Source organism: Merops nubicus, unplaced genomic scaffold (genome assembly GCF_000691845.1).
Source record: "Merops nubicus isolate BGI_N331 unplaced genomic scaffold, ASM69184v1 scaffold36233, whole genome shotgun sequence".
Taxonomy (NCBI): domain Eukaryota; kingdom Metazoa; phylum Chordata; class Aves; order Coraciiformes; family Meropidae; genus Merops; species Merops nubicus.
In genome coordinates, this window is record NW_008601594.1 from 5,104 (window position 1) to 16,269 (window position 11,166).

An 11,166-nucleotide genomic window follows, 5' to 3' on the forward strand; every position below is an offset into this window, starting at 1 on the left:
AAACAGAGAATTTTACACATCTGCCTTTTCCCCCCAGTGTTTTTTTCCCCCCAGCGTGTGCCTGGGTTTGGGGTTTTGGCTGCTGGCAGCCTGCAGGAAAAGTGTTTGAAGGTTTGAGTAGTTCTTCCTGGAAGACTGTCAGCTAATGAGCAGTGTGAGCAGGCAGGCCAAAGACTGAAGGAAGCTAGATGTTGCCTTCTGAGGCAGGGCTGGAGAACATTGCAGAGATAAATTTGGGAGCCAACGCAGCACTTTTGCAAGACTCTTTGCATTGTGCAAGACATCTCAGCTCCAGGGTGGTGTAAGATCATCCAGAGCTGATCACTCGAGGTCTAAAGTAAACTAATTCAGGATCAACAAAGTTTGAAAGATCCACGTCCTTGCTTGATGTCAGACATCTGATGTAAGGGGAGGGGAAAGAGCAGTTTCCAGTGCAGGCTGAGATCCCAGCATTGCTGCAGTTGCCCAGGAGCACTGTCACAACAGAGTGCCTTAGTTACAGTCAGTTATACAGCCCCAAACCCCTCCAAGTGAGAACAAGGCTAGCCTGGTTCCCTACATCCTTCTTCCAGACTCAGGGCCTTGTCTTACTGCCTTTTAGCTACCTGGTGATGCCATACATGCGGACAGATTTACAAAAGATCATGGGACATGAATTCAGTGATGAAAAGATCCAGTACCTGGTCTACCAAATGCTGAAAGGGCTGAAGGTAGGTGGGTCTGGAGGAGTTAATGACTCCCCGTTGCTCCTCTATACGTCACCTCTGGGCTGACCACAACTAAATCCCCTCCCAACACTGCATAGGAAGATTTGGGGGTTTATGGTATCCCTTGAGAAGAGAGATTTGCTGTTGAACTGCTCCTGTTCCAGCACACCTCAATAAAATGACTGTTCAGGTCAGCTCAGCTCTTGTTCACAGCTTCTCTGCTGGGGAACAGAAAGTCTCATCTGCTGGTGCTCACATTGTGGCTTCTCTTTTTATTGCAGTACATCCATTCAGCTGGCATCATCCACAGGGTAAGTCCACGTGTGCTCCTACTCTGATTTTATCTGTTTAGGAGAAACACAGCTTGGTCATAAAGTTAAGAAATTCCTAAGTGTTATTTCACTCATGGCCTCAGCTGCTCTGGAGCTCTTCCAGCTCTGGAGCTCCCCTGACACAAGGATAGGGACCTCTTGGAGTGGGTTCAGAGGAGGAATGTGAACATGTTAGAGGGCTGGAACCCCTCTGCTGGGAGGCCAGGCTGAGAGAGTTGGGGTTGTTCAGCCTGGAGATGAAAAGGCTCCAGGGAGACCTTCTGGTGGCCTTCCAGTGTTGGTGATGGGTTCAGACTGAAAGAGGGGAGATTTAGACTGGGGATGAGGAAGAAGTTCTTCACTCTGAGGGTGATGAGATGCTGGCACAGGTTGCCCAGCATAGCTGTGGATGCTTCATCACTGGATGTGTTCAAGACCAGGCTGGACAGGGCTCTGAGCAACCTGGTCTAGTGGGAGGTGTCCCTGCTCATGGGATGATCTTTAAGGTCCCTTTCCAACCCAAACCATTCTGTGATTCTATCCCCCAAGGTCTCTCTGGCATCTTCCCTCTTTCCCCTCCTACATCTCATACGTGCTGGGATTTCTGCAGCATTCTGAGGAAATGCTGCGTTTTCTGATGAGCTCAGAAGCATTTTATGATGCTTTTGGAACTTAAACTGTTTCAGAAAAAAATCAGATCTCCACTTCAGGCTGTACAATATGGCAGGCGAGGTGTCTTTAATTAATCCAGGACCTGGGATGTTACAGGATCCCACCAAGGCGAGCAGAGGTTTGCCTGAGGCTCGAGGTGATGCTCTGCAGCTCAAACCATCCTTATCACTCTGCTCCTGTCTGTTGTAGGACCTGAAGCCTGGCAACCTGGCTGTGAATGAAGACTGTCAGCTGAAGGTAGGTGGAAGAGCATCGCTTTGTAGCACGTAGCATATCAGAGCGTGGAGGAACAAAGAATTTGGCACCGTCACGTTACCTCCAGCCTTCCCAGAGTCACTTTTGGGGCGTTTCATTACTCAGCGGTTGCAGGCAGTGGGAAATACCCACCTGCTGAGGTCACCTGCTGAGGTCACCTGCTGAGGTCACCTGCTGAATCAGGGCCCAAGGCTGGGGACGAACATCCTGTCACTGAAATTCCTGTGGCACAGCAGTGCCTAACAACTTCCTAAACAAATCCAGTGTGCTGCCCAGCTCTCGCTGAGGTGGATGATCCCTGGGGGGCAGCTGGGCTCAGCCACAGTTAGCCAGGGGTTCTCCCTGGGGAGGTGGTGAGCCCAGTGTTGCTCTGGAGGGTTTCCTCACAGCTTGCTGGTGTGGTGCTGGAGCATGTGATTTCTGGGAGGTGTGTTCCAGGGAATGGCTCTGTTGCCCACAAAGGCTGGGTCAAGCCACGTTCAGCTCCAGTCTTGAGGGAGACGCCGTCCCCTGTCAGCTGCAGGGTGTTTTTAGAGGAGAGGGTGAGTCACGGTGGGCTGGGAGCAAGCCTCCAATGCTTGCTTACAGAACAGCTCAATTAGAGCTCACAGAGCTTAAATTTAACCTTCAAAAAAAGGAAGTAGCCTTCCAGGTAGTGCACAGCACCAATCCTTTCAGCAGGGTCCTCACCCAACAACTGGTTTTGCAGCCAGCTTGCAATCCACGCTGGAATTAAGACAAACCTGTTAGTTCCTGGAAGCGTCCCGGGGGGTGGCTGTGGCGTAGCTGGGGCTTTGTTGTTCTCTGGCTTCGAGGTAGATTCTCACTTGCTGGTAGGATCTCTCTGTTCTCTCCTGCCTCTCCCTCTGGTGAACTGCAGATCCTGGATTTCGGGCTGGCCAGGCACGCGGACGCGGAAATGACGGGCTACGTGGTGACGCGCTGGTACCGAGCCCCAGAGGTCATCCTCAGCTGGATGCACTACAACCAGACGGGTGAGCTGAGCTGCCCAGCCCAGCCCTGGCACGGGCCCCGCCCCGGGGATCCCGCTGCCACCTCTGCTCAGAGCTCACCTCCCCTCCCGAGGCTTTTCTGCTTCCTCCTCGGTGCCCCCGGGAGCCGAGCGAGGCCCATAATGAACGCAGAGATTTGAGCAGCAGAGGGAGGAGAGGGGAGGGTGGAAAATGGGTGAAATTTAAATCCGTGCCTGCTGCAAGCAACAGCCCCAGCAACCGTTGCTGCCTTTTTGCTGTCCTTTTCTTTGGTTTTTTTCCTCCTTGTTGTTTGTTCTCTCTGAACAGTGGATATCTGGTCTATCGGCTGCATCATGGCAGAGATGCTGACTGGGAAGACGCTGTTCAAAGGAAAAGATTGTATCCTTTCCACTGAGATTTTCCCCAGAGGGGGAGTAATAATTCCTGATGTGTGTGAGAGGGCTTCTATGAATGAGGCTACTGAGAAAATCAAGCTTCAGCCTGGGTTACCAGGAGCTATTTGTAGGGACCAGTCTTTCTGGTGAGGAAAATGGACAGAAGATAGGAGGGGGCCAAGCCAGCCTTAGAAATACACCTAAAATCCAGCACCTCTGTGCTGGACACGTGTGGTCTGCATCAGCAGCCTCACCTTGCGTGGCCACAGCTCCATCCCCAAGCCCATGGGCGTGTGCCCTGGCAGAGCTGTGCCTGCAAAATTATCCCTTGATGGAAATGGCATCCCAGGAAAAAGGCCTTGGAGCTCTTTTTGCCACGCTGAGTCTTGTCCAGCTCTGTTGGGTTTGTATTGTAACCTACTCGTAGCTCCCTCAGAGCCCTGGGCTCTCCAGCTCTCAGCCCTCAGGCTGAGCCCCCGGGGGTGTCCAGGGCTCAATCCTAGCTGGGTGAGCTTTAACACAGCCTGCCAGACCTCGATCAGCTGACTCAGATCCTGAAAGTAACGGGGCATCCAGGAGAAGACTTCCTGGAGAAGCTGGAGGACAAAGCGGTAAGGAACCTGGCTGTGGATTCGGGACTGGCTGGCAGAGGGGGGGGGGGGAGTCTCTGGGGTGGGAGAGGTGCTGCCTCTGCAGCAGCAGGGAAGAGGAGTGGGCCACATCCTCTCCCCCTTGGCAAGGAAGATGTTTCTCCTTGCTGGTGCCACATCTGATGGATTTGGTGTTGTGTTGGGAACTGGTGTGGATTGCTGGGACTCCTGGGTGAGGTGCCTGATGCCCCAGCAAACCACCAACCTCCTCTGCTCTCCAGCTTGGCCCTTAAAGCAGGAATATTTCTGTATCTCAATGATAAAAGTAGCTCCTTGCAAACTGGGCACCAAACTGTGACATCCAGGATGATTTGCTCTTCTCTTCATTCGCCATCACTCCCCTGAGCCATGAAGACCCCAGGGGGACATTTCACAGCCCCCTTGCACTTGTCCACATGCAGTAAATGTCCTTCCCTTTCTCTTTCAGGCTAAGAATTATATCAAGTCCCTTCCTAAAATGCCCAAGAAGGATTTGTCTGTGCTTTTCCCCAAAGCCAATCCTCAGGGTAAGTGATCTCCAGTGTTTCTCATGAGTTTTCACAGTAGGAAAGGAGCCAAGCTTGAATGCCACAGCTCCAATCTTATTCTTCCTCCTTCTCAACCTTATTTCTCCTCTTTATTATAATTTCTTCCTACCTTCTCCCTCACAGGTTGTGCCTCTGCCCCTCCTCAGGGCAAATATGTGTGAATTAAATGCAAAATGATTCTTTAGTGGCATTACAATGGTAATGTTCTAGGTCTTCTGCTGTTCTTGGCCCTCTACTACTTTTTTTGGGGTTTTACTTTAAGAAGACATGTCCTGTAACACACAATATTTAAAGAAGAGATAAACTGACTTTTGTATCAACCAACCAGAAGGAAGTGGGTGCTGGATATAAGGGGATGTCAGGGTTGTGGGTGATGGTGATAGGACAGTTGCCTGCATCAGCTCCTCTTGGTATGAGAGTTGGGATGAATTTTGGCTGATATTGGCCCCCTGAGGTTGTTGCTTGTAGCCAAGGAGATGATATTATGATCAGTATTAAGATAAACAAACCAGCTCTTCTTTGTTCAGCCTGATAGCTAAGGCACCACAGGTTTTGAACAGTGCTAAGAGAGCCCCACAGCCCACTCCAGTCATTTTTTAAAAAGTTGGATTTCAGAGTACAGCTTTGAGGCTGGTTGAACCCCTGGATCTATTGATACTTCACAGGCAGCTGAGATGTGCAATTTTCAGGGTAAAAATTGACCTCTCACCAGGAGCTCTTTTCTTGAGTAGATTAGAGGTGAGAGTGAGCAAAACTCATCTAAAAGCTGAAAGGAAGAAAGCATTAAGATAAACCAAGGGGGACTGGAGCTGACTAGTTGGTATCAGAGTTTCCTGCCTTCCTGTTTACCAGGGGTGTACAGATTTCTGTACAGATGACTCATGTTAAGACTACTTTGAGTTTTGGGGGTCAGAGTGAAAGCAGGTGATTAAAACTGAAAAATACTTTGAATTACTGGCGTGGTCTTTATGTTCTGCACAGGGAGGCTCCTTCAAGACCTAGCTCTTATTTCTGCACAATTTACACCTCCAGCCCTGTTAGTAAGAGCTCCCTGAGGCTGCTGCTGGGTGGACTTTGCTTCCCCACTGACAGGAGCTCCACGGTGCCTTGGCCAGGTGGAGGAACCTCTTTCATGTTCAGGTCTAGAGACGTAGCACTGGAACCACAAGTCCCCTCACTTGCAGGGTTTGGGAGCAGGGTGCCTGTTTTCCACCGTGCCCTGCTGAGCCCTGCTCCTCTTCTCTCCTGCAGCAGTGGACCTGCTGGACAAGATGCTGCAGCTGGACGTGGAGAAGCGGCTCACCGCGACACAGGCCTTGGCTCACCCCTACTTCGACCAGTTCCGAGACCTGGAGGAGGAGACAGAAGCACAACAGTCCTATGATGATTCTCTGGAACACGAAAAGCTTTCCACAGATGAGTGGAGAAGTGAGTTTATCTTCTTGTGAGGTTCCTGTCTCAGATGGGACTTTCCTATCTCTCTTTCCTGAGGGAAGCTGCAGTCACCTGCTGGTGATCATTGGCACCTCCCTTGCCCTGCTCCTGCCTTTGTGTCCAGCAGAGACCCCTCCAGCTCTTCAGGCAGACTCTTTTTGCCTCTCTTTTATCTTTCTCTTCTAGCTTACACCCGCCACATCCTCTCTGCACACACGACACTCAAACTTCCATTTTTGCATCCTCTAAAATCCCACGCTCATGGTTATCTCGTTCTGTTTTTCAAGAGCACATTTACAAGGAGATCCTGTCCTTCAGTCCCATCGCCCGGAAGGACTCCAAGAAGAGAAGTGGGATGTCACTATAGCCACGGGTGTGGCCATGGCCAGGACTCACCTCTCCTGGATGACCCGCTGGATTTACTCCAGGTTGCCTCTCTGGTGGCCATCGTTTGGCCTGTGGGACTCCTTTGTGTGCCAGCACCAGGGTGTCAGCGTGCTGTGGGCATTGGACTTTGTTCTACTAAAGGGGGAAGTGCCCCAGACAGTTTTCACTGCAAAAGATAAATATATTCTCATTGAAACTTCAAGTGGGAGACTTTTTTTTTCATATTCATCCATTTGAGAGAGTAAGGGTCTCATTGCTCCCTTCACAGTCTTCCCAAGCATAAGTTTTGGTACATTAATTATGGCTAAGGTAAAGAAAAAGGTTAAATTGTCTGAGAAGTCACTCCTAAGGAAAATAATCAGAAACAGTGAAATTCAGCATAATGAAGCTTCATCTGACCTAACTGTGAGTGCACCTGTTTCCTGGGCAGTCAAACAGCCTCCAGCACAGCCAGCCTGCTGGGATGGTCTTGGCTCCAGGACACTGGGGGAATCCAGTCGATCTTGGGATCAGTGCTGTTCAGAGCAGCTCCAAACTCTGGCTATGCTCCCAGCTCCCTGCTAGGGCTCTTCACCCTCCAGACAGCTGTTGCTGCCTCTTTCTTTTTTTCCCTCTGCTTCTTTCTTTCCGTGGGTTTTGATCAGTGCTGTGTCCTCCTTACTGCCAGCTGCAAACAGAGTCCCTGCGTGGTGGGGTGGGCAGGGACCTCTGGAGATCATCTCCGCTACCCCCCTGCTCCAGCAGCTCCCCCACAGCAGGGTGCCCAGGGTCACAGCCAGGCCGGGTTGGGATCTCTCCAGAGCAGGAGACTCCACAGCCTCTCTGGGCAGCTGCTCCAGGCTCTGCACCCTCACACCAGAGAAGTTTCTCCTCCTGCTCAGGTGGCACCTCCTGGGTTCCAGTTGGTGCCCGTTGCCCCTTGTCCTGTCCCTGGGCACCACTGACCAGAGTCTGGCCCCAGCCTCTTGCCCCCCGGGGCCCTTTAGCTCTTGCTCAGCACTGATCAGATCCTCTCTGAGTCTTCTCTTCTCCATCTGAACAGCCCCAGGGCTCTCAGCCTTTCCTCCTCACATGTTCCAGGGAGCATCCTAGGAATTCCAGACCACTTCCCACATGGATGGACTGGGTATTCCAAGGAGCTGGGCTATAATCCCACAGTCCTGCTGCCCTCCCCCTCTGCCCAGCCTGCTTTCCCCGGCCGCTCTCTCTCCCCCACTCTTATCTCGGGCCGAGCACTCTCTCTGCTGAGTCACCCCGGCTGCCTTTATCTCCCAGCAGAGCTGGTGTTCCCTTACCCAGCTCAGCGACCTGACCCCACACGGTCTCATTCCTTCTGCCCCAGGGGATCAGTTAGAGCAGGGATCCTCTGCCTCAGCTCTTTAACAGCTCCTCTTTCCTCCACATGAAGAGACATTTAAAATGATCATTTGGAAAATGGTCAGTTGTCAGTTCTAAGGCTCAGCTCTTAAAAAAATGTTCATTTATTGGTAGGGGAAAAGAAGAAAAGCACGTTACATGAACAATCTAGCATTAGCAGAGAGAGGAACACAAGAATTCAACTCAGTGAGCATGGAAAATAAGTTCAGGTATCTCAGTTTCTTGGTATCAGATTAGCTCCTTTGATTGGCATCATTATAAATTGCATCTATGAAAATCTTATTCAGTAGAATATCCCACAAAACCCACTGCAGGCTAGAAAACATCCTTGCAAACAAGAGCTTCACAGATTCCTTACTGCATTTTCACTGAGGTTTTGCGTTTCTTATTTGTCTATGCAAATTTTAATTAATTCACTTAGTGAGTAATTGTTAATAGCTACAAGAAATTGCCTTCTCTGGGATGCTGGGAGTCCCCGTGTGTGACGTGGTGGGACTGTGCAGTGCTGCTGGCACCCAGCTGGGCAGAGCACGTGTGCCCAGCAGCCTGTGCTGAATCTGGTGTTCTCTGCTGAATCTGTTTTTCCCCTGCTGAATCAAGATTTTCAGGCTGTGCTGAATCTGGTGTATCTGCAGATCCACAGCTCATGGATCTAGTCACCAGAGTTCAGTGCTAGGTAGGTATGACTGGTAGTTGTGAGAACACCTTTGGACTGCAGCACAAATATCTTCATCGTTGGGTTCTTCCCTGTTATGGTCAGGTTCAGTTGGTCATTCCAAAGTCCATCCCAAGGGACATGTGCCAAGTGTCTTCTCTGTGGAGAAGTGGGAGCATGCAGTGACCAGGGCTGTAGGAAAGTATGTGTGGAGAAGGTATGAACTCAGTAACGTGGGGCAGACACAGTGTTGCCACCTCCACTTTCAACACATTGTGTTCAGAACGGGCTGGGCAGAGCCCAGCTCCCAGAGGGAAGTTGTCCATCCCCTGCTCCCCAGGAAAGCTCCCAGCTCTGAATCCCAGCATCCCCTAAAACCCTCTGCACAGCCCCCCGAAATCTGGAGCTACCACCTTTATCAGGCTTTAAGTATGTGATAATGGGAGAGAAGAAAAACATGGACAAGGATAAGCACGTCTGAGAACCCTCCTGCAGCCTGTACCTGGGGTGGTGGCACCTCGGCGTAGTTCCAGGAGGGATTGGGGAACATGCTCCCAGTCCTCTGCAGTTCCCTTAACATGGCTCAGCAGCCACGGGCTGGTAATGTGGTTATGGTTGTTCTTCTCTTCCCAGCTAAAACAAGGCACAGAATTGTTCTGGTTGGAAGAGATCTTTAAGATGATGGAGTCCAACCATCCCCCAGCCCTGCCAGGTCCCCACTGCCCCGTGTCCCTCACCCCACATCTCCACAGCTTGGAAACCCCTCCAGGGGTGGGGACTCCACCACTGCCCTGGGCAGCCTGGCACAGCCCTGGGCAACCCTCCAGGGCAAGAAATTGTTCCTCAGGGACAACTGAAACCTCCCCTGGGGCAACTTGAGGCTGTTTCCTCTTGTCCTGTCCCTTGTTCCTTGGGAGCAGAGCCCGACCCCCCCCTGGCTCCAGGCTCCTGTCAGGAGCTGTGCAGAGCCAGAAGGTCTCCCCTGAGCCTCCTTTGCTCCAGGCTCAGCACCCCCAGGTCCCTGGGGTTGCTGAAGCTCCTCCCTTGGAGGTATCAGGATTTAACCATTGACACACTTGGATCCCTTTCAGCAACTGCATTAATTTTAATGATTCTGAAGAAAACAGCCACGGAACAAAAAGCAGAAGCTGAGATACAAACATTACTCATTATTGACACTTATGCATCAAGAAAGAAAAAAGGTCAGTTCTCTATTCCCAGTGATAATTTGTGCCCCTTTTTAAGTGTATTTTATATATTGAATAAAGACAGAGGGGGTTATAACCCAGCTGAAGGTGCCCAGCTCTCTTGGAGCTCTCTTGGCCACCGCTTTCATCTGAGGCTGGTTTTCAACTCACACCCTTTAAAAACTGGGCGAGTGAAGAAATTGAATTAAATTGTGCCTCTGGGATTTGAGATAAGTTCAGGCAGTTTTTTTTTAAAGGAACACATCAGTTTTACAGCTCTACCATAAAACTAAATGATGGAAAACTTGCTTTGGTGGTGTGAGGGATGGTGCTGGGTCCTCAGAGCTGTCTGTGCATGGCTTTGTGCACGAGTGTCCCACTGAACCAACAGGCTGCTCACACACTTGACATTAAGCATATATGCAAATCTGGGCAAGACTGGAGCCTAATGTGATTAGAATAAGCCAATTCCAGTGCAAAACTGAATATAAAGCTTCAAAACAGAGGTCAAAAGGAGTTTGTCATATTTAATTTTTTTTTTTTTTAAAGAGATGGGAAGGGCTAGAAAAAAATGGCAGTAATACTGTTATAATTAAGTTCTAACTTAAAGAAAGAAAATAAGATGAAGTGTCAAAATTATTTACTGTTTAACCAGCTTCTCAACACTTGCCTCAGAAGCAAATACCTGTTGATTTTTCTGTTGTGATGGTAAATCCTGTGTTTTGGGCAAGATCCTACCCAGGTGAGATCCTGTGCCAACCTGTGAGAGTATTGGGACTTTATTTCTAACCCTTTCACAGGCTATTTTTCCATGCAGGACAAGAACAGAATGCATTATTATTTAAGTTATAATGTGGATTCTTTAAAGCACACAGAGGAAGGAGCGTGTAGAGGTTGACCTGTGAGCCTGTTCAGCATTAAGTTAACATGTTTTCCCTGCTTCTGAAGCTCTGCTCCACAGTACTTTGCAAAACAGATTTGTCAATAGACTGTTTCACTGCCCTGGATTCCAGTTGACATACGTTAAAAGACAAAAGATCTACAGTTGGGCTGTAAATGAGGGAAAATAACATTCATTTTTTCCTTTGAAAACAATTCTGTTAATTCTATAAATTCCCATGGCAATATTATGCAATACTCTGCACGCTCTGAGTGGGAGCTGGAGCGTACGTGTGCCCAAGGATGTGGTATGCTCTATAAAAAATAAGTGTAGGAGCCTCTGCAATTCTATCTCACCACTTAGATCTCAGTTGCAAACTAACTTCTTCCTTGCTCGTTGCTCTCGGTCCCTCTCTTGCTGTCCTTCCACCCCATTGCATTCAGAGGCCATCTAGACCTAAATATCAGACTGGAAAATAAATACAGGCTCTTATTATTCCCCCTGTTGTTTTGATGTTGCTTGTTTGGGCTAACAGTGGCAGAGCCAAGGCTACAGGGAGCAGACAGGTGGGATGCTGGCACCTGGTGATGCCCCTGCTCATTTTGGGGGACCCCATGATCTCCTGCCAAAAAAAAAAAGTGGGTGCAGGATGAAAGCACCCCAACGAGCCCGGGCCAAAATCCAAGCTGCTCATCTCCAGTGGCCTGGGGGGCTCCTGCGGGCAAGGCACCGACCTAGGAGGAGAACCTCACAGC

The 11,166-nt window shown here is 49.9% G+C and overlaps 1 protein-coding gene across 2 annotated transcripts in view; it reads left to right on the forward strand.

Annotated features, from left to right (window-relative positions):
• Positions 1-6,512, forward strand: part of MAPK13 (mitogen-activated protein kinase 13) — an 11,479-nt gene extending 4,967 nt beyond the window's left edge. For both annotated transcript variants that reach the window (XM_008938043.1, XM_008938044.1), the window contains 9 exons: positions 602-710; positions 989-1,018; positions 1,880-1,927; positions 2,826-2,940; positions 3,247-3,318; positions 3,846-3,925; positions 4,392-4,470; positions 5,743-5,919; positions 6,213-6,512. In XM_008938043.1, coding sequence (XP_008936291.1) covers positions 602-710; positions 989-1,018; positions 1,880-1,927; positions 2,826-2,940; positions 3,247-3,318; positions 3,846-3,925; positions 4,392-4,470; positions 5,743-5,919; positions 6,213-6,292 — 790 coding nt within the window. In that variant the 3' untranslated portion in view covers positions 6,293-6,512. The remainder of the gene's footprint in view (positions 1-601; positions 711-988; positions 1,019-1,879; positions 1,928-2,825; positions 2,941-3,246; positions 3,319-3,845; positions 3,926-4,391; positions 4,471-5,742; positions 5,920-6,212) is intronic.
• Positions 6,513-11,166: the final 4,654 nt, after the last annotated feature.